This window comes from Amborella trichopoda, chromosome 11 (genome assembly GCF_054954075.1).
Source record: "Amborella trichopoda isolate Santa Cruz 75 chromosome 11, AtrichopodaSantaCruz75HAP2 v2.0, whole genome shotgun sequence".
Taxonomy (NCBI): Eukaryota; Viridiplantae; Streptophyta; class Magnoliopsida; order Amborellales; family Amborellaceae; genus Amborella; species Amborella trichopoda.
Genome location: NC_142346.1, coordinates 9,202,282 through 9,225,218, shown reverse-complemented (window position 1 = coordinate 9,225,218; position 22,937 = coordinate 9,202,282). Strand labels below are relative to the sequence as shown.

At 38.7% G+C, this 22,937-nt stretch overlaps 2 protein-coding genes across 9 annotated transcripts; one reads left to right on the top strand and one right to left on the bottom strand.

The window, feature by feature from the left end:
* Positions 1-378: 378 nt before the first annotated feature.
* On the bottom strand, positions 379-22,706 carry LOC18444431 (protein CHROMOSOME TRANSMISSION FIDELITY 7). 3 transcript variants are annotated; one of them, XM_088852640.1, is made up of 5 exons: positions 22,519-22,706; positions 3,557-3,652; positions 3,389-3,463; positions 2,425-2,780; positions 379-623 (listed from the first exon to the last, which is right to left on the bottom strand). In XM_088852640.1, the coding sequence occupies exons 3-5, from the start codon at positions 3,440-3,442 to the stop codon at positions 557-559; spliced, it is 477 nt and encodes a 158-aa protein (XP_088708766.1). In that variant the 5' UTR covers positions 3,443-3,463; positions 3,557-3,652; positions 22,519-22,706; the 3' UTR covers positions 379-556. The 3 variants fall into 3 exon arrangements, with proteins under 3 accessions (XP_088708766.1, XP_011627181.1, XP_020529411.2); XM_011628879.3 differs by lacking the exon at positions 22,519-22,706 and adding an exon at positions 3,737-3,841; XM_020673752.2 differs by lacking the exon at positions 22,519-22,706 and adding an exon at positions 3,764-3,806.
* LOC18444428 (nudix hydrolase 26, chloroplastic) lies at positions 14,680-22,151 on the top strand. 6 transcript variants are annotated; one of them, XM_088852638.1, is made up of 7 exons: positions 14,690-15,019; positions 15,115-15,165; positions 15,512-15,604; positions 20,392-20,486; positions 21,238-21,352; positions 21,513-21,593; positions 21,728-22,151. In XM_088852638.1, the coding sequence occupies exons 1-7, from the start codon at positions 14,825-14,827 to the stop codon at positions 21,737-21,739; spliced, it is 642 nt and encodes a 213-aa protein (XP_088708764.1). In that variant the 5' UTR covers positions 14,690-14,824; the 3' UTR covers positions 21,740-22,151. The 6 variants fall into 6 exon arrangements, with proteins under 6 accessions (XP_088708761.1, XP_088708764.1, XP_088708763.1 ...); XM_088852637.1 differs by having other exon boundaries at positions 14,692-15,019; positions 15,112-15,165; XM_088852639.1 differs by having other exon boundaries at positions 14,695-15,019; positions 15,112-15,165; positions 21,238-21,340.
* Positions 22,707-22,937: the final 231 nt, after the last annotated feature.

Genomic DNA, 22,937 nt, shown 5'->3' with positions numbered 1-22,937 from the left:
CGGAGTAAGTCTTTGCATTGTCGGAGTACGTGTCCTCATTGTCAGAGCGTTTAAATAAACTCCCAGAGCGTGTCCTCATTGTCAGAGCGTTTAAATAAACTCCCAGAGCGCACAGGGAGAGAGTCGTGGGTAAAAGCCACGAGTAGAGAGAGGGTAGTTAAGCTTTTTTTTTTTGGATTGAGGAGGTTTTTGTGAGGAAAGGTAGTCGTGGTAAAAAAGTTAGTTGGAGGGTAAGTTGCGTAGTATACTTGGGGGTTTTTTTTGTAACTTTCCCTTTAATTTACTCAACTTAACTTTTTTTGTAGCGCTTTTTGTCTAGGGCAGGGGGCTAACGAAAAGAAAGCACCCAAATAGGCTAAATATGCATAGCACAGAGTAGATACCAAACAGCTAAGAAACTAATATTATGCGTAATGTATCTAAAGTACATACCAAACAATCAAGAAGCAAGCAATTCATCATCATCATAAAGTAGGGACTCATGCCAATATTCATTGGAGACTTCAACATGATCTGGAAAGGGATTAAAAAAATTCTATTTTTTCATAGAAATGTGTTAGTTCAAGAAAGGATCCAAAAGATATTGATCGTAGGCTGAACACCCTTCTTGAAACATCCACTCCCTGCAAAAAAAAACCAGGTTTAGTCTTCTTGATAGTTGAATCACGCATTACCCCATCTGTTCGTTATAGAACCTCCACAGTCTATTTTTAACCTCAAAGCCTCCACATCTAGGCCGGAGGCCCTTATCATGAGACACACACACTTCCTAGCTATCCTGCGTATCATGTGACTCTTGAGATATCATGTATAATGTATCTACTCTTTCAAGATAGTTTATTTTTTATAAAATTAAGGGAATGCTTTTTATGCTACCCCTACTGCGTAAAACTTATATGTTTCCCCCTATCTAACCGACCGTTCATTCTGAATGGACAATTGAGATGGCCCCAATCACAATGTCACGTCGCTATACTATTTTATTTTTAATGTTATTTTTACAAACCATTTTGACACCAAATTTTGGGCATCTACTCCTCTCTTAAATTTGCACCTGTAAAAATTATAAAACAAGTATTTTCAATAAAAAAAATTTTTATCAAAATAGCCTTGAAAGTTCAAGGGGTATTTTGGTCATTACATTTTATCAAAAAACTTTAGGAAAAATATCTTCATACCCTCTATTTTTGGTTTTATATCTCAATAGATCCAACGATTCAAAATATATATCCTAACTCCCTTACTAACTTTACCCACTTTTAACTTTTTTTTAACCTTAACAAATATAAAAAAGACATGTTCATTCTAAACCTTTTCTCTTTTTATGTGATATATTCCTCACAAATTTCTCTTTCTAACTTTCACCCTCTGTCTCTCTAACGGGGGAGAGAGAGAGTGAGAGACATGGGGGAGAGAGTGGGAAATAAGTAAAGAGAGATTTGGGGGAAAATCATGTGATGAGAGAGAAATTATGATGTTTAAAATGATATCTTTCTTATATTGTTTGGGGTAAAAAAATAGGTTTAAAGGAGATAAAGTTAGCTTAGGGGGTTAAAAGATAGAAAACTTAGAATTTTGTGACCCAATATATGTTTTGAAACTTTGGATCTATTGAGTTATAAAACTTAAAAATGGTGAGTATCTAAATTGGATGGCTAGATGGGGGGAAGCATATAGCTTCTATGCAGTAGGTGAAGGATCGAATGCAGTAGGGGAAGGATAGAAACCTTTCTCTAAGCAAGTTTGAGTGGCGAGCTCGCTCAGTTAGCTCGAAGCAAGTTCAATATTTTTGAAACATTAACAGTCTTGATTTCAGTGGGGGATACATCAAAGGCTCAGTATATTGTTTTTTTAGTTGGCTGGTGTCTACTTGTTAAACAAAAAGTCTATTCATCAAGATATACAAATTGCAGCATAGAAAAGCACTCCAAAGGAAAAAAATACTCACTGTAAAGTCATATCTGACATTAGTTAATAGAGCAAAAGAGAAGTAAGAATCATCTTTATGAATCACCAAAGGGCCTGGTTTTTACAATGCAAAATGCTTATTTTGAGGATAACAGATCCGAACAGGGAGAGCATATTCTTAAGGTGTTCACTAATTTCAGTGCTTTCGACTGTTGGAACCTCGACAATCGCCATAAGAAAAGAATGTGGAAATGCCTCCCATTTTCTCTTCTCAATTGAGAAACTCTACCTTGAATTATCGATTCTTACATAAATCACCTTTTAATAGATTTATAAACCGAGAATGAGTTGGTACTGCAATACTTGGTGGCAAAAGCCTTCCCCAAAGTTGGCTGACAGAAGGGAAATTGGGAGGGCTCCATGATATAACCCATGAGGAAGTTCTTCCTACAAATCCATAACACCAGGAAACACGATAATCTAAACCAAACATAAAACATATGAGAGAGAGAGTACCTTGCAATATCAAGCAAGCGAGTTGCTATGCCCTTTCTCCTGCTGGAGGCCAGAACCCAAATGGCACTTATGCCAGAAACGGCTGACACAGGTTCCGTCTCACAAAGGATTGCAGTACCGATAAACTCATCTGCAATCTTCTCTGAGTTCTTTACATTAGATCTTTGGATTGTTTCTCTCTCGAAACTGACATTGCCAAAGAGAAGCACACCAGTTTTTGTTTTGAAATTCTCTTTTGCACTTGAACTTGATGAATTTATGATTGAAGGATAGTTTGAGATGACTTTGTAGCCATATCTGATTGGTTCTGCCACAAGACAGCCAACAATTCTCTGACTTGAGATAAGTAGATAAACCTGCATGTGATGTAATAGATGGGTGACCAGTTTTTGAACTATAAATTTGTAGTTTTTGTAAACTAGCTAAAAGCATGTGCATTGCCCTCACTGCAAGGAAAGACTTTATTGAAGAAATAATGCCTACAATTTGCTCAAAAATCAAAAAGAAAAATAAGGATATTTTCACAAACATAAGAATCTTATAATTGCTTAGTAAGGGGGGGTGCCTTCAAAAAACTACAAGAGACGTAAGATATAACTAAAAAGATAGTGGGAAGCGGGATTTGTAAGTGAAACGAAAGATAAAGCCGAGGAGAAAAACCTCAGAATTCAGCATTCTAACCTACATTCTAACCTATTCTTAATTTTAGAAACAAAAGGATAAACATAGCTTCCCAAAAGAAGCACTACTTACAGAATTAGAAACACAACTATGCAAAACCAGCAACCACATTAAAGCAAAATTTCTAATAGTAATTCTCATAATTGGCAGTAATTCACCCGAAATAAATCATAATAAAAATATATACGCCTCAAATTACTTATCCATTTTTTTGGGTAAGTTCAAATTACTTATCCATGCATAGCAATATCATGTTTCAAGCAGCAAAACCATGTCTATCTACCTTGCAGAGTTTATGCAGAAGCCACTCATCATCCAAATTAAGCTCCTTCACCATTATCTTTGCAACCTCTTGGACCTGACAAACCAGGGTAAGTTTGAAGAGGGTTTTCTTTTCTTAATTGTACTTCTCTTAAATTTAAAAGAATTACAGATCAAGATGAAGATGAACCTTTTGTTGATGGGCAGGTGGATCGCTGTTCAATATCAAAACTATGCGCTCTCCATTATCCGGATATGTGCATATTACCCTTTAATTACGCCAACCCTACAAAATTCAGAGAAAGATTCAGAAAGATAGAGAGGAAAATTAGAACTGAAAATTGATATGACGAGCAGAGAGATTCTCAACAATTGCAATTGAGAAAGTTCCACGAACTCCTTAATTTTTTTTACTGCAAGTGTTTCCAATCAGCCACCTCACTAAATTCTATGAAAGGTGGATAATATAAGAACCAAAAATCAATGAAATTGAAATAAAATATTTAAAATATCATATGAAAAAGGGGTATTTGATTTTTAAAAAAGACAACATAATTTAAAACATGCTGACACTCCAATTAAATGCTTTACCAGAGGATAACACATTCGAGGCCAAAGTCATCCATGCATTCCATATCCTAAAAAACACAAGTTCTTTATAATTATATATTGGGAACGAAATAGTTCCAAGAGTTTAATCCCTTGTTATATTTTGGATGATCAAATAATGCGATAAAAATCAAATAAGGCTGACGACCCTTGATTATAGCCTTAAGACCTATACATTCATTTCTGACATAACAAGCCATACATATATATAAAAGGAGATAGCATCGGATGGGATATCAGCCTATATACCTGATCTATAGTAGGGATGTTAATCCTATGTCCTTGTCCGTTTCAGAAAATGGTCCTCAAGTGGGTATCTCAGAGCACGGAATTGATTTCTTTCTCTTTTCGCTCTCTTCTCTCACTCTATCTTAGTACTTGATCAACGTATGAGATATGTTCTCTCAAAGAGTACTTATCTCCAAGAATAATCTGTGAACCCCGTTCTCATCAATTCACCTGGCATTTATAACCTTCTTTGGATGATAACCTTCAATATCTCTTTGATAACCACCAAATATCACCTCCATCGATTGATTTCTTGATGATGCTTATCATCTTCCTCACCTTCACGTTGGATATTCATTTTGTCCTTATCTTCCACGTGAATTCGAACTTGTGAGCTGGTCTTTTAGTTCGAATGAACAGATTTTATGGATTTGAATTTAAATTTAAGGATTCACACGAGTTTTAAAACCGTAGGTAAATCTGTCAACCCCAACACGCGCAAATTTTGAATTTGCGCTTATCCTATGTGGTCAACCCTTAACCATTCGCAAATTCAAATTCATGCATGTCTGATGTGGCTAAACATCTTTCTTTTGAATTTTAAATATGCAATCTTTCGAATCAGTTGAGCTGTCCATGAGAAAGACCAGGACATATCTTCCCTTTTTATTACTCGTTAGTTCACCTTTCTGTTCATCCCGCTGAATATACTTTCTTCTTCTTCATCGAACATTTCCACACCTTTTAAGGGTGATCGGATCAAGGATCCAATGGTCCGGATTTCTTGAGAAATTCAATTCCTCACATTAAAGGAGAAATTTCAGTATCAGTAGTCTAATATTGTCATTCTTGGAACGCACGAGACATGGGGCTTTGAGCTCCAACCGTCGAGTTATCCAACCTCCGACTAATACGAAACTTCAAGAAAAAGGGTTATAGCACTTCGACATGGTTTCTTGAGAGTCTCAACTTGGTCCCGAAGGCATTGAGCTTCGGGGTGTCAATTAACTCATATATGAACCGATGGTGGATACAAACATGGGTTAAACCAGGTCCAAATATCACCCAAGTCCTATCACCCTTGGACCTTAAAGCACATGAGGCCTTAATATATATATATTTAGAAATTCACCTCAGTATATCATGATGTGGTTTCCTTGAAGTTCCATCAGTCAAAACCCTATTATTTCAATATACGATGGATCTTTTTAGAGAGTCACATCACATCTCACCCAGAACTCCTCCAGTATGCAATGGAGATGTATTTTTGTGTCAGGGAACATATGCATTCTGGAGTTTTGTCTTAAGTAGAAACGTCTTCATGATCTCTTATCACTGATCTTAAGTTATAGCACACGTGTGTAACCAATGATGGATGCCAATATTGAGCCGTATATGTTCCTCAACATATCATATGGATAGACGTACATAGAGCCTTAGGAGTATGTGTATCCTAATACTTGTCTCAAAAGGAGATGACTTCACCATTCATGTTAAGCTTGAATATATTTAGTTGACAGGTTTTAGCATTATCAACCATGGGTTAGGACTTTTAATGACTAACCAATGAGTCAAGATTCTCTTAGGCATATCAAGCCTTTCATCTAATGGATATTGGTCAGATCATGTATTTGCGTCACATGGGGTATTCCATTAAGTCTCATATGAAGCTTGGCTGTCATACTAGTATCAAAGTGCATCTGGTCCTCATATGTGACAGAAAACACACCCAAAAAAACCATCTTGGGCATTCGCGTGCCTGGGTAAGGTCCCTAGAGCACGTAACGATAGATGATTTGGGTGGTCTTGCCGTCATTGCTCTTCCTTATGTATGTCTTTAAATTTTATCGAATATTCTTTGTCTCGAAAACCCCCGCATCTATCAAAGTGCGGATAGCCATTTGAATCATCATTTCATCGTATTCCCAAGGAGCAAACCTTTGATCCCTCACGAAAAGCCTATAAATCTAGGATAGCAAGAGAGTATCTCACATCCAATATCTTCAACCATGGTATCCCCTAAGTTCCCTCATCACTTAGAGACCCGTCTCAATCCTCACCTCATTCCCCCAATTTTGTGCAGTGAAGAACATTCTGTTAACATCCCTCCCTCGATTGCTGCGAAAGCGGAGAGTAGCCGCAAATGCTCAGCAAATTTGAAGTCTATGAACATCTCCTCTGAGGATGAGGAAGATGTTTGGGGGAAGCATTGAAGGCAGGCCTCATGACGGACCCTAAGTCCCAAGAGAGTACTCATCTTCAGGAAGTGATGTCTCGGCTATGCAAGAGGTGGAACATTATCGGAGTATGTTGGACTTCTATCAAGGAGAAGGTGATCATGCGAAGGATGCCATGAGCTCAATGAAGAGAAAGCTCTCCAGGGTCATGGAACTAAGGCGCTTCATGGAATTGGCTCTGATGAGTGGAATTAGTTGGCTCCTCTCCTTCCCCTTTTAATTTTTTTTTTTTTTTTTCCTGAACAAAATGTAATGGCTCTGTCCCACAACCTTCCATCAATGAAATTCTAATGAAACTCTTTTTTTACATCATTGTGTTCACATTTTGCATCTTCAATTGCCCATAGCATTTTGCATCATTTTGCATTCGCATATCATTGGTTCATGTTTCAAATTTCTAACACAATCGTGACATCCCTATCGTTTCGGAAAATACCGGGGGCAACCGAGTAAAATCCCTAGGCCATAACCTCTTTCATTATTTCAGTAGGGGCAGTTTGGTAAAACTGCTAGAAACTATCATTATCCCATTGTCTTTTTAGCGCGAATCAAGGTATAAGGTACCCCAAGCGTCGCATTTTCCCCAAACGATCTCCTTTTCATTCTCTCCCACCCTTCCGCTCATCACTATTTCTGAAAAACCCTCTTTCCTCTTGCATCTTCTTTTGGTATTCTAGTAATCTCTCTAAGAGAGACCCTTTCGTCACGTTATTTCGAAAGAAATATCTGTAACTTCTCCCTGGATTCTTTTAGCATGAGTTCTCACTTTCTGTCAATTTGGCATATGGGATTTTTGAAGATTCAATTTCCATGGGGAGGTTATCCCCAAATTTCTAGAAATCTGTTACAGATTTCTCAAGATTTCGGTGAATCTTCCTATTACTAAGGATATTGGGGCTTTTTCTCCATAAGCCCTCCTCGATTTTTCTCAGCTAACATTGGCTGTGAGTCGAATGTTTCGATCAATTCATGACCTTTACAAAGGTACTGGTCGGGGGTCGGGGTATCGAGTTAAGGGATCAAATCCTTTAGTCTAAACCCTCACAGGTTTTGACCGTCAGTTAAAAATCAGAGTTTTATAAGACTTAAGGATCGAGCCTTAGTCTTAAACCTTGTAGGCATTAGTTGTAGGTTGGAACCATGAACCTGTAGATATTGAATCTAAGGATTGAACCTTTGACCTGAGCCACGAAGGCATTGATCATAGGTTGGGGACCATAGATTTGTAAAGGTTGAGTCTAAGAATCGAGCCTTTGACCTGAACCACAAAGGCATTGGTCGTAGGTTGGGAACCATAGACTTGGAAACGTTGAGTCTAAGGATCGAGCCTTTGACCTGAGCCACGAAGGAATTGGTCACAAGTTGGGAACCATAGATTTGTAAACATTGAGTCTAAGGATCGAACCTTTGACTTAAGCCACGAAGGCATTGGTCATAACTAGGGAACCATAGACCTGTAAACATCGAGTCTTCGGATTGAACCTTTGACCTGAGCCACAAAGGCATTGGTTGTATGTTGGGAACCATAGACATGTAGATATCGAGTCTAAGGATCGAACCTTTGACCTGAGCCACGAAGGCAGTGGTCGTAGGTTGAGAACCATAAACCTATAGATATTGAGTCTAAGGATCGAACCTTTGACCTAAGCCATGAAAGCATTGGTCATAAGTTGGGAACCATAGACTGGTGATCTTGATTTTCAAGAGCATCCTTTTAACATTGGATTTCCTCCTCAGGCATCATGAGGTCCAAGGCCTTTCCAATTAGTAGCCAATCTTCCGATGTCGAGTTTCCCCGCCATGAAGACGACGGCAAATACCCACCAGAGCTTCAGTGTCCCATTTCTATCAACTTCTTGGTAGACTCTGCAGAATGCAGAGAAATCACATATCGATCTCATCGTGGTTTAGGCTGAAAATCCCTGCTTCTTCACTTTGCACATAAGAATGCAGCTGGTTCATGGTCCTTCCCTATTCCAGGCCTCTTAGGTTATGACAAGAAAGTGAAACGGCATGAAGAGGGACTTGGATGTGAAGGAAAGATTAGCTTCATTCAGGGCTACTACAATTGGACGTGAGAAGTATGTGTCTGTTACAGAGAGACCCTCCTTGCGGTAGGGCTCCTAGGTGCCTATGAATGTTCTGCCTATCATTATGGCAGATGCGGGAATGTAATTAGAGTATATTATTATACATCATTTTTGACATACTTGCATCCCCAAGGTGAATATGGAGAGAGCTGGTAGTAACCTGGTCTAACCAGTGCCCAAGACGTCGCCAGACCACGGGAACACTATAGCAATAAGATTAATATTGGGCAGCCTCTGAAGAAGTGTTAGAATTGCCTCAAATTGTATGCGAGGGTAGTTTTAGATACTCTAAGGACACCTGTAAAATTTCCTTACATTCTGACAAGTTTTGTGTTGATCAGGACAAAACTCAGTTTTCAAATCTAGCTCCTATCATGCTGAAAATAGACATTATAACTATAACCCTATTTTCTAGGTATCAAAACAATATCTGACCACTGCCATTGGATATAAAATTTTGAAAAACCCCCAGATACCAAATTTCGGCTCAATCAGATCATTCGGGACCATTCTGGGCCTAACTTACTATAAAAGGATAGTTTTTACACTATTGCAGTACAGCCTCAGTGAAGCGGTTTCTATTTATGGAAATTGTGTTTTCTCATTTCGAGATGATTTTCAAATGTTCATAACTTTCTCATTATGAGTCCAATTACGCTCAAATTCAGACACGCGCTAGGTTTTAATGATACACTCGTTTTGACATATGGCATGGCCCAAAACGAGGGAATTCTTAGAGAGAAGATGGGCTCGAAACATGAAAATTCAAATTTTTAAAAGAAGAATATCAAATTCTTTAAGAGGCTATAGCTCAAGATCCTAATGTTGGATCGTCGCAAGTATGGGTCCATTGCGACTGTTCTTCGAAGAGTTACAATTTGATATAATTTTTGTGAATGATCGGAGGCCGGATGACACCGAATTTTGAGGTCGAAGATGACATAATTTTCCGGTTTCCAGAATCCCATTTTCCGACGACTTCCCAAAATTAGAACTTGCTTAAACGGTGACTAAAATGGACAGAATTTATCACAAAATGATCGTGATAATATGATCTTCAATTAGTGATCAAAATGAAGACTCAGAACATCTTGGATCATGCCGGATCGGTGATCGAAGAATCACAAAGTTTATGGACTTGGCCGGATTTTGGGTTCTTCCTTAAAAATCCGTTTCAAGACTATCAAAGGTATCAAACGTGCATAATAGTTCAAGCATCGATTATACTACGTTTGATCGCTCGAATTGCCATTGTAAACATATGAAAAAGCTCCCGAGACCTAGCAATGGCACGAGCCTCTCATACAATGATGGTTTTATTATTTGAAAAGTGTTGAAGGGTATTTTGGTCACTTGGTCCAAAATTGAGATTAATATTTTTATTCATAAAATATCTATTTTATGACAATTTTGGTTGTTTTTGAGCAATCCACCTTTTTTTTGGGGTTGCTCTATATAAGGAACTTAAATCATTTGTAATGGCTCTCTTAGTCATTTGTAATGAAGCTCTTGGAAACTCTTGAAATATCTCTTGAAGGATTGAAATTCTTGCTCGTTTTTTTGCTTGCTTTCAAATTCAAGACTCAAGATGAGAAAAGAGAGAAACATTTCCTAGAGAGAGAAAATACTCCTAGGAACCCTTCACTCCCTAGAATCCCGAAGTTTCAATTCCCTTAAGATTCCCAACTCCCAATCTCATACTCCTTGGAACTTCTAGTTTCCATACCTTAGAACCCCTAGCTTCCAATCATACTCCATACACCATACCTTAGCTAGCCTACACCATACACCATAGTACACCATACACCACAGCATCCTATACACTTTAGTTATCTTATACCTTAGCCTATCCCATACATCCTAGTTCCTATATACCATACCCCAACCCAACCCACCTAAGCTAGACACCTAGACCTTAGACCCTAACCTAGACCTATAAAGATCAAGACATTTTATTTCTCATGTGTATGCAAAGGGATTGATGAAGGTACACTTAGGCTCAAGCTCAATCTAGGTCCGTTCTGTCTCTTCTTCTTTTTCTTTCTCTTATTTATCTTTCTCTCTTCTTTTTTTCTCTCTTCTTCTCTCTTTCTTCTTTTTCCCTCTCTCTTCTCTTTCTCTCTCTTCTCTCTCTCCCTGCTCAGACCTGAGACGGGTTTGAGCCCTCACCATTTCCCCCTCTCTCTCAATCTCTCTCTCTCTCGTTCATTCTCTGGACCTGCACCTAGGACTGGCCCGGCTTCCCTCTCCCTCCCTCTCTTTCCCTACTCTGTCTGTCTCTCTCGTTCGGGTCATGGACCCTCACCATAGGCGAGTCTGTCCCTCCCTCTCTCTCTTACTCTTTCTCTCTTGTCAATTGACGGACTTGCACCTTAGGAGGGTCTGCTTCTCTCTCTCTCCTACTCTCTTCTCCCCTCCACTCTCCCATTTCCCCTAGGGCCCAGACCCGCAACATGGCGGGGTCCATCTCCCCCTTCTCTACTCTCTTATCTTCTCTACTCTCTCTTCTCTCCTAGAGCCCGGACCGTCACCTAAGGCAAGTCCGTCCACTTCTCCCCTCTTCTCTCATCTCTTCATACTCTCTCTTCTCCCTTAAGGCCTGGACCTACACCTAAGGCGGGTCTATCCACGTCTCCCCTCGTCTCTCACCTCCTCCACTCTTTCATCTCCCCCCTAGAGTCCGGACCCACACCGTAAGCGAATCCATCCTCCTTTAACCCCTTCATCCATCCTTCTCTCACTTTAAACACTTCCCTCTCTCTCTAAATCATATCTTGACTTCTCACTCATTTTATTTTGTTTTTTTTTTATTTTGTTATTCCTTTATTTTCTTCTCTTATTCGTTGCTTTTCTCACCTCTCGAGCACTCAATTTGGGGTCTTCCTGGGATAGTGGCCTAGGGTTCTATCTCTCGGACTGTTACTCTAACCATCAGCTCGTACAATGTAGTCAGGTTATAGGAGACATTAATTCTCTTACACTCAGTCACTCGGGTTGGGGTCATCTTGAGTCAGCTTTTCTTAGAGTCTAACCCTTTCACTATTTTAACCACCGAGTCATACAATGTTTAGGTCGTGAGGAGCTTTCTTTTCTCTCTCTCACTTTCTTCTCTCCCTTGATCACTTTTAGGGGGCTTTTTAGGTTAATGACATAGTTATAGGCTCAGTCTTACAACTCCACTATCCAAATCTTTCAGGAACCCAGGTTTCAAACCTGCTGATCTTCCTTGTCTCTAGTAATACCTCTTTGGAGAGGTTACGCCAGGAGGCTACCCAATTTTCTTTGGGTCATCCCTTCACTTCTTTTACTTCATCTTCTTCTTCTTACTTCTAAACCAAGTCCTCATCAACTCGTTCTTATTCTCTTCTTTCTTCTCTTTCTTACCTATTGCTCTTACCACTCTACCCCCAAACTAGAGCTATTAACTCATAAAGCACATCAGAGAGGTGTTTATTTTAACTGGATTTCATTAGCAGATTTTCAGCTAGAGTCCAAGTGAGGTGTCAAGTTTAGAGAGGAGGTCGAATTCAAACCACGCTGCTGGATAGCCGGATGGCTTTCGTTCATTGATCTAAGAGGGCAACAACACAGACATATCCTCTCACATTTGAAAATACCTATCAGCACGTGATACGCGAAGGTCAAGCGGTTGTCCAAGAGGGGGCCAATCGAACTCGGTTCCCTAAGGGAACCCGAGTGAGGTAGATCCAGGCCCGACCAACTGGTGACTCCATTGGGGATAGGCCACCCTATAATTGGTTCGGTCTGCTCTCACAGACTGATATCTCATCTCACTCTTTCTTAAAAACTGTTATGGAGTCCAATTACTTATCTCTCATCCAAATTGGGGATTTATCATCCCCACATTTGTAAATTTATCTATGGGAAGTAAGGTTCGACCACCTACTACTCCCATTTATCTTTTACGAGGTCTCTCAGACCTTAGCACCCAGGCTCAAGCCGAGGACAATTCGGGAAAGGATCCTAAAACCCATTGCTCCCTTTCTATCGGCAGCAATAACAAGTCCATTAATGTCAACTGCATGAGCAGTTCTAAAACCGTCGCCCGTCATGCCCACACTTTTGCTAGTGGACCCTCCACCAGTCAAGAGTGGTTCTAAGACCACTCCCTCTCCTCATATGGTTGGTTCTTCTAAAACCAGCACTTTAGTGGTAACCACAAGGTCACCCCATCTCTACTCCACACGGGCACTGCTCATCTTGGTATGATGCCCCCACACACATCATGCTCGCAGTTCTATCGCCTGACCATCTAACTCGAATGGATCCAAAGCCACTCGACACACTCTCACTCACATCACCACGAATGGTCCAACCATCACCGTGATGAATCAGGGCAAGCAAAAGCTACCCCCGACCACCTCACCTGCTTTGGGTTTCTTAGGACCTGGAGCCATTAAAAGTGGATTTCCAGCCACTCACACATTGCATAATACTCACTCTACTCAGAAAAACTCAAATGTTGTAACCCAAAGAGCACACGACCCACGACTCAGTCGTACGTCCCAAACAAATATGCACATGCCTGCAAAACAAAGTGGTCCTAAGACCACTACACCTGCAAAGGTCAGCATTCCAAATGCTAGACCACTTGCTTCACTAAGGTCTGGTTACCAAGCCACCCTCAACACTTCTATAGATCACGCACACACATGCAGGTCCAATACTGCTTCGGGCTTCAAGGGGAAGGGCCAGCAGTATACCCTTCCTTCCACCCCAAAGCCCATGACAACATGGTTCTCAAAAAAGTTCCCTTTGAGTACACTCGTGTCCACTCCTTCTACTTCATATGCACGAGCCGGCCCTCTAGGTTGGACTCGGGGCAAAATTACGCCCCTGAAGCCAATGGAGAAACCCCTCCCTTCTTCAAACAAAATTAAGCTTCCAAGGTCGACCCCAAGCTCCCTACGCTCGGGGCACCATGCTTTACCTGAATTGATTGACTTCGCTTTAGTCTCCTTGAGACAGGCCAATCAAGCAAGATGCCACACCCAATTCCAGTTCTGGGAGCGGATTTACTGGAGTTTGTGAATCAAGCAGCAGAAAGGGCATGAAATTGCCACTCATAGGAAAGAAGTCAAAGTCTTCAACTACAGAAGAATTATTGAAGAAGAACCCGTTTTACCCATTGCGAACAACAGTGGAACCTGAAATGAGCGACACTGTTTAATGCTAAGTTGAGGTATCTTTCTCCATCAAATAGCCTTTTACTAATTTTTAATCCCTATGGCTAACAAAATATATACTAATGGATAGGAGCATAACTCTCCAAGATCTTGAAACTTATCAATGGAAACACCTGCCAAAATCATTAAAACACAAAAATAAATCAACCGATACTCTAATAATTTGTGAGAAGTGTCTAACCAATAATAGGGTGCTTAAACAAGGGAAAGTATATAATGAGACCATTTATCTTTGGTACAAGATGGTCACAATTAATTTTGACCATTTGATGTGAAATTGGGTGGCTGCATTTATTTCATTGACCAAGCTCAAAGTTCAAAAGAAATTTTTCGAACTTTGTAACATACCCAAGCTATTAGATTTCACATCGGATGGTTACAAGTAATTATGACCTCCCTATACCAAAGGTAAATGGTCTCATTGTATACAATCCCTAAAAACAAATTTAAAAACAATCATTACTTATAACAGTTAAAAAGAAAAAGAAGAGAAACCCACCTCCAACATGAAGAAGAACACAATGAATTAAACCATAGTTAAAAACTTAGATGCTATAAGCGAACGTGTGATATAGTTGAGACTTGAAAGTGAGATGAGTTTATTGAGGTCTGATTGTTTAGGAAATAATATAGGGTGATAATGTTTCTTAAAGAGTGATTTAGGGAGATTTGTAGAGAGCGATTATAGGTATTGATGGACAAAAAATAAAATAAAAAGAAGAGGTGATAATAAGTCCAACTCGAAGTAAGAAGATAATAGAGCAGGGGTTCTACCCGTGCCGCAGATAAGGTCTAGGCTTTTATTTTCGTTTAACACCTTCAAAAACTATTAATGATTTCAAAAATTGATAACGGTTCATCATTCCCAATAAATTACCAAAATAAAAAACTAAACTCGGAAAAGAAATTATGGAAGATTTTCCTCCAACTATTAATGCTTTTCTCTTTCTATACTTTTTGCGAGGATACCTACTCTATACTCTCTAGCAATAGCAATAGGGTCCATGTTTATTCTCGCAATGTGTGCACCTGCATATACATTAAGTAATAAAGTCTAAGTTTCCTTTCCTTCTCCTGCAAATTCCACATGGTCTCTTTATGCCGATTCTCCCCTTTCAATCGTCACCTCACTCGGTGTCTCTCTCTTTCGCCCTTCAAAACAAATACAAAACCACATCCCCTTCGCAAATACCGCCCCTTCTCTCTCTCTGCAACAATGGAAGAACCCCCTCTTGGTTACAGGCGTAACGTTGGCATCTGCCTCGTCAATGCTTCCAACAAGGTTCTCTCTCTTTCTCCCTGTAATGGGTTCTCTCTCTGGTGGTGGGTTTGTCTCTCATCCCAAATTCATTGTATTTTCTTTATTTTTTTTAGCAGATTTTGACAGCATTAAGGCTTGATATCCCTGGAGCGTGGCAATTGCCACAGGTATTGATCAATTTCTCTCGATGTAATAGAACATTGGGTTTTATTGATTAGAATTCATTCCTTAATGGTCCATGAATGTGGTGGGGACATGTTTGAAAGGCCAAATTTTTGCAACCCCACAAGAAAACAGAAGGGAAATTTTACGGGTTGATTTTTTTCTGAATTCTAATGGAATTTTGGGAACTGGGGTTCAGATATATGACCTAATTATGGACAGATTTCGGTGAAATTTGGTGTAAATGGGAGTAGGAATCCCGATACCGTGCTTAGTGTGTGAGTTTTTAGGAGTGATTTAGCTTGGGCTTCACTGTTTTATTTAATTTTTATTTTTATCTTTTGGATTCAGGGAGGTGTAGACGAGGGAGAAGATCCCAGGCATGCAGCTTTCAGAGAGTTGAGAGAGGAAACAGGAGTGACTTCTGCTGAATTTCTTGCTGAGGTTTGAGAAAAGTCTCTCTCTCTCTCTCTCTCTCTCTCTCTCTCTCTCTCTCTCTCTACTTTGGTTCACTTAAAGTATCTCATGTTGTTTAACTAACTTTTTGTGAAAAATAGCAAGAAACCACTGACTACTTTGCTGGAAACATCAAAAGAACCGCTGACCCTTTGAGAATATTGATTTCTTCAAGTTTCAAAGTTCCAGTTTTGCTTTGTTTTCTGTTTGGGCCCGAGTTATAGACTTGACATTGAATCTTCACAATTTAATATTTGCTAAAATGAATGCTTATCAAAAGAAACATATGGCTGTATTAGAGATTTTCAACCAACTTTCAGTTGAGCTTAAGCTGATATTTTTAACCTCAAATTTAAATACTCCGATGCAACTTAGGGGAATGAAAATTTTTTTTTTTCATTTGATGAAACAGTGATGCCTTAGTTAAGCTTACAATTAGTAAAATTTCAATCATGAAACAGTCTTTAGGTTTAGAAGTACGGGTCTGTATAGATTCAATTTCTAGAACTAGATCCTTGAATGGTATATCAAATATTTTTTTTTTTATTTGATGAAACAGTGATACCTTCGTTAAGCTTACAATTAGTGAAATTTCAATCATGAAACAGTCTTTAGGTTTAGAAGTATGGGTCTGTATAGATTCAATTTCTAGAACTAGATCCTTAAATGGTATATCAAATATTTGATGTGAGCTGGTGCAAAGCACTTGAACAAAATACACCAACAGTGCACCCTTTGTTTGGTCTTCAAACTTTCCTCAACTATAAAAATCTCTGGTTACTTTCTGATTGAAAATTTGTATTCTTCTAGGTTTCTCGGAACCCTTACTTGCGAAATTAGGCACCCAATATCATATAAATAGCTGGCTATATGCGAAATAAGTCAACGGAACGACAACAACGTTCAAGAAATATAGCGAACACCAAAGGCACACGACAACACACGGTTTAGTTAGTTAACCCTAAATGGGCTATGACCACGGCCTTGGCAAGTAGAAATTTACTATGTCAATGAACATCCCAATTTTGGGTAACAAGGTATGCGTTTCTTAAAATATACTGGCTGATCATCTCTTTTAAAGCTATTCTAACTGAGCAACAATGCCGATCAACCCTGTCTTTCTCACTGCTGTGATGATATTGAAAAGAGAACCTCTTGAGCAACCTAGAGAGTTTGTCTTTCTAGATGTGCAAATTATCAACCTAGAACCACATAGGAAAACCACCTCTTTAGGTAGCCATATTTCTCTCTTGGAAACCCATCTCCATCTTAGATATCCCTTTTCATGGCCTCAAATGGCAACTCTTAAAAAGATAAGTATCATGTCTTCCTAAACCCCCTTTCATTAGAGATCAATATGGTTCCTTTTAAGAAATTCCCTTTATTTTTACTCTATTTTACCCTCGTTTGAAGAAAACATAGGAGTGGTAATTTTGGCTATCACCAAACCCCCACCTTGATAAGAAAATCACCATATTCGCCTTTTTTTATCTCCATTAGATAGATAGATTTCTTGATTTATTCCCTCTTGTCTCCAATGTGAAATTTTCGCAACACTTCGCCTCCATTTTTCTCTACCTCAAACCATGTATCCATCTAACTTCTCCATGCATCTTTTCCTCTACTAGCAATTCTTAGCCCTACATCAGTGTTTTAAAAAGCAGCCCCCTAAGTGGGCCAGGGGGCCTGGGCGAGGTGGCTCTTCTAGGCGGTCGGTCCCTAGTGGGTGCCCGCCTAGGGGCAAAAATACCCCTCATGGAGGGCCATTTTTGTCTTCCTTTCTCTTAAATAAGGGGTGCGACCTAAACCCCTTTTGTGACCTTTTGGAGTGAATTTGTTTTTTAAAAAACCACTTTCTTACATTTCTGTGAGAACGATCGGGTCTTTCAAAGTTTTTAAAAAATTGATTCAAACATCATCTTTTTAGTTTGGATTTGATTTTATAGTTTTATGAAGCTTATTAGAAGGTTTTTAGGAGGCATTTGAAATTGGGAAACATCTCAAATAGTAAAGATTGAAGATCGAGCAAAAAGGTTAGTTAAGAATCTTCATATTTCAGATTTTATTTGTTATTTCAATGTCTTCTTCGAGTTCTTCTAAATATGATGATCCGGGTTGGAAGTATGATTATAACACAAATGAAAATGACAAAAATTGCATAAGATGTAATTGTTGCAAAAAATATACTAATGGGGGGTATAAACTGGTTCAAAAAACACATTGCCGGTGTTAGAGGGGATGTTGCCCCTTGTAAAAATGTTCTTGAAGAGATTAAGCAATCATAGAGTTTGATAAAACCCAAAAAGGGACAAAGGAACCTTGCCATTTGGATAAGTCTTCTTTTGGCTCTTGTAAAAGTGGTTATCTGGGATGGAAGTATTGTTATAACTTGAATCCAAATGATAAAAATTGTATAAGGTGTAATTTTTGTGAAAAAAATACCAATGGGGGTATATTAGCTGATTCAAAAAACACCTTGCTAGTATTAAGAGGAATGTTGCTTCTTGTAAAATAGTTTCTGAAATTATTAGGGATGAGATTAGGAAATATTTGAATTTGGTAAAACTAGAAAAGGAAAAAAAGGAGCCTTGTTATATGTGAATGTCTTCTTGGGGTTCTTTTAGAAGTGGTGATCTGGGTTGGAAGTATGGTTATAACCCGATGGACAAAAATTGTATAAGGTGTAATTATTGTGGAAATGATACCAATGGGGTTTTTCACCCATTCAATAAACACCTTGCCGATATTATGTTGCCCCTTTTAAAAATGTTCTTGAAGCTACTAGGGAGGAGATTAAGTATATTTGAGTTTAATAAAATACAAAGCAAGAAAAGGGTGAAGGGGCATCAGATAGAGCAGCCAACGCTGCTAAGGCCTCTAGATCATCTGCACAAAGCAAGAGGGGGGTGGGGGGGGTAGAAGAAGAGGTAGATTCATAAGAAACGGAGGAGAACGAACGTTATGTTGAAGAGGGAGATGGCTCTGATAATGATGGACTCGACTTCGATGTATATGATGAGGTTTACCCCACTGTTTTAGATGATGACTGAAGACTCTTGACTCTTGAGTCTTCGGGTGTATATCTTTGTTTTCTTGTTTTTTAGTTTCTATTATTATGTGTATGCCAGACATATATGTTTGTATCGTTGTATGGAATTATGGATTATGAAATGGTATGGACTATGAAGCATGGAAGTATGGACTATGAAGTATGGATTATGGATTGTGCCTGTATACTAATTTACCAATATATTTTATTTTTGGTTGTGCTAGTAGTCTATTGCAATGGCTAGGAACTCTGGATTGTTGGATTTTTAAACTTTTCAATAGTTTATGATGTATTACTCATATTCCCTTACTCCTCTTCTTCAACCTAGGCCGCCCAGAAATTTGGGTGCCCACCTAGGCTCAGGGCGGCGAAGACTTCCATGACTGCCTGGGAACCACCCGACATTTTTTGGAATAATGACAGCACCTATTGCTCTGATACCCATTTTAGGGTTCTTGGTTACCCTCACTTGCAGAATTAGGGACCCCATATATTGAGATTCCACCCAAGATCATCCATGTAGTTGGCGAGATGCAAAATTAGTTAATAGAATGACAAAGAAAAGTGCAAGAAATATAGCAAACACAAAAAGCACTCCACAACGACACACAATTTACATGGTTCACCCCAAGCATTACGTCCACAGGCTCGGCAAGTACGAGAGATTTGCCCACTATTTCAATAAAGATTATTGTTTTAGGTTATAAGAGATATACCTCTCAAAACACTCGTTGATCTTCCCTTCTAAATCCGCTCTCCTGATTGTGCAGCTCCACTGATCAACCTCCTCTTTCTCACTACCACATCATTACTGGAAAGAGAACCTCACCGGAAGACTTTTTCTCTCTAGAATTGGAAACTGTCAACCCAAAACACCATGGGAATTCTGCCTCTCTTTAGGAAGCCATGTCTCTCTCTTGGAGACCCATCTCCATCTTGGAGACCACTTCCCATGACCCCTAAAGGTAACCCTTAAAAGGAAAACTCTTTATTGATCCCAAGGAAAGCCTTTTTTCCCTATTAATCAAAGACCATAATACCCTCAATCTTTTGAAGGAACATAGGATTGGTGATTTTGGCTATCATCAAACCTATCAGTTCTTGCAATTTTTCCCAACACCAAGTGCACGACTCATAAATTTAACAAAAATACAAGCAATAGGTTTCATGTCAGTTGTGGTGTATAAATGTCAAACTTGTACAAATCAGTATGTGTTTGTGCAGCAAAAACGAAAGTACCTGTTGCCTAGCTATTCTAATGTAACAATCCATATAAGGTGGATTTATATGGGTTTTTAATATCTGATATTTCCTCCTTTACAGCCTTGGCTGTCATTCTAATGAACACAATAGACTGTGGTTTTGGCTCCCCTTGGTATACCCAAGTTGGATTGGTGGACCTAATGGAATATGGAGAATTATTACAACCGTTGAGATCGTCTACATTTATATTGCAGAGAAAGAAATTATAAATGGATTATTTGTCATTGGAAAATCAGATATAGTGTTTCTTGAGGTTCATGTAATGTGTTCCATGCCTTGCTTCTGTGCATGATTTACTGTGATTTCTGGAGGATACTTATTTTCCATATTTGGATGAAATGAGTAAGGCTTCTGCATGAGATGTGTAAAACATAGATTTCAAAATAAAAGATGTTGTGTATGACCACATTTCTTAATTCTCATAGATGATTATGTTGGTTTAATTTTTAGTTCTTTCATACAGGTTCCTCATTGGTTAACTTATGATTTCCCCCCTGAAGTCAAAGAAAAACTTGGTACGTTATGGGGAGGAGATTGGAAAGGCCAGGCCCAAAAGTGGTAATCATTACCATTTGACGCTCATTATTTTTAAGTTTCAAATCTTTGAAGGTATTTATGGTGACCCATGTTGCTTTTAACAAGAAAAAATTGCATGGCCACACCGATAAGGGTAGTCTCAATAAGAACTTGATTTTTGTGACTAAAATGCTGCATAATGCGAGAAAGTCCTTAATACAACCTCTACTATCTATACTTTTGAGCTGTAATTATGCATTACTTGCTGCCGTTTGTATAATATATACAATAAGCCTAGTAGAAATAGCAGTGGGAGTCTGTGGGAGAAGTCGAGGAATTAAGCCTTATGAATACTTTGATTGGATACAACAGCTTCAGTCAGTCAATCAAGATAAGGTAGAAAACGTGTACTTTACAAACAAGGTGTTTGAACTTTGAGAAAGATTACAAATAAAAAATAAAAAATATAGATTACAAATAAAAATAAGAAATATATAAATAACTAACTGCTTTTATTTTACCTAATGCCCATATCATTCTGTAGGTTGAAATCTAAGGTCACAATTTGAATGTCTAGGTGGCCCATTTAATCAGTTGGCCTGCAAATAAGCCCTTGGTCCTGCCAGTGGGCTTGTTGGTAAGGCCCGAGGCTGGGATGGATCTGAAAGCTCTATGGGCTACCTAATTCCTTTGTTGGTTACTTGAAAAACCTGTTACATTGCTTTTAGTGCTCTGATAAAACCTTTTTCTTTTTACCACACTATCTGATTATTTCTGAATTTATGACCACCAGGTTCCTTCTTAGATTTACTGGACAGGATAGTGAGATCAATCTTTCCGGTGATGGGACAGAAATTGCTGAGTTTTCAGAGTGGTCGTGGATGTTGCCCCACGAAGTAATTGAACATGTGGGTTGAATTATGCAGGCGCATGCGCACACACGCATGGCGCACACACACACACAGGAGAGAGAAGAGTGGTTTTAGCTTGATTATCTGGATATCTCTCAGTAGATTCTTTGCATAAATGGCAAATCAAAGTAAAATGTGTGCTACTATTATTGAGCAGGCCGTGGATTTTAAGAAGCCTGTTTATGAGGAAGTTTTGAGCACTTTTGCCCCGTATCTTCATTCTGATTCTACAGCAGAGGTATGAATAGTCTACATTAACATCGTAAATGTATTTACGGATTCCCATTATTCTGGACTTAAACATAATACATTTGTTGTTGGTCGGTTTAAAAACTTCTCCATTCATGAAATTTTGCAATCTTCTCTTAACAGGCCAGTACTTAAGCTCTAGGCAAATATTTTCTTGATTTGATTAAGGTCAACATTTGAAGGTTGAGACACGTTCAAGTAAATTCAAGGCAGTTGGATATGTGCCATGTTCTGACACTGTTCGCTCGTTCGCAATTGGAGACCTGGTTTAATGTGGAATTCCGAAAAATATTGAATGAACTCTTAACCCTAGTCTCCTTTGTAATTTTATTTGATTTTACAGAGGTTATTTATCATCAAGAAAAGAAAAGATCTTTTGTGGGGGTTTAGTGTTTTTGAGCTTAGACATTTCCAATTGGAGTTCAAGTTTATGTATTTATTAGTTGATCAATTTACAATGTTGTAGGAGCTGGGCTAGTTTGAGAGGCTAAATTATTTTTTCTTATCAGATACTTGTTTTTCTGTTCAGTAAAGTCAATTAGATTCACTTGGGTGTTTTTCTTTAAAGTTGATAAAGTGACACCATTTAGGAACATTTGGACAATTGAACAAGTCTATTAAGGGCACGTTTGAATGTACTCATTATCCTTGACAATTGACTGTTTCAATAAAATTAATATTTTTAATGAGGTATAGCAAACATATACTTACGAGGTAAACTTACAGTTAGTTTATATATAAGTTTATCATTCGAAAAAGTTGTTTTTAATTTACTCAATGTAACTGTTTTGTTTGCGGCGCTTTTTGTCTAGGGCAGGGAGCTAACAAAAAGAAAGCACCCATATACATAGTACAGAGTACATACCAAACAGCGAAGAAACTAATATCATGCGTAATGTATCTAAAGTACATACCAAATAATTAAGAAGCAAGAAATTCATCATCATCATAAAGTAGGGACTCATGCCAATATTCATTGGAGACTTCAACAGGATCTAGACGGATAAAAAATTTCTTTTTTTTCATAGAAATGTGCTCGTTCAATAAACGATCCAAAAGATATCGTCTGTATGCCAAATGCCCTTTTTGAGACGCCCACTTCCTGCAAAACAAGGTTAAGTCTTATTGGTAGTTGAATCGCGCATTACCCATCTGTTGTTATAGAACCTCCAGAGTCTATTTTCAACCTCAAAGACTCCACATTGCGGCCCTTATCACGAGACAGACTCACTTCCTAGCTGTCATGTGATTCTTGAGATATTATACAAGTATCTATTCTATTAATGTAGTTTTATCTTTGATGAAATTAGGGGAAGGTTTTTATGCTGCCTCT

Coding starts and splice junctions, on each gene's coding strand:
- LOC18444428 (XM_088852637.1), top strand. CDS start 14,825: ATGGTCTCTTTATGCCGATTCTCCCCTTTCAATCGTCACCTCACTCGG. Junction 15,166..15,511: donor GAGCGTGGCAATTGCCACAG/GTATTGATCAAT, acceptor TTTTGGATTCAG/GGAGGTGTAGACGAGGGAGA. Junction 21,353..21,512: donor CCCACGAAGTAATTGAACAT/GTGGGTTGAATT, acceptor ATTATTGAGCAG/GCCGTGGATTTTAAGAAGCC.
- LOC18444431 (XM_088852640.1), bottom strand. CDS start 3,442: ATGGTGAAGGAGCTTAATTTGGATGATGAGTGGCTTCTGCATAAACTC. Junction 2,781..3,388: donor TTCTGCATAAACTCTGCAAG/GTAGATAGACAT, acceptor CATCACATGCAG/GTTTATCTACTTATCTCAAG. Junction 624..2,424: donor CGCTTGCTTGATATTGCAAG/GTACTCTCTCTC, acceptor TTTTTTTTGCAG/GGAGTGGATGTTTCAAGAAG.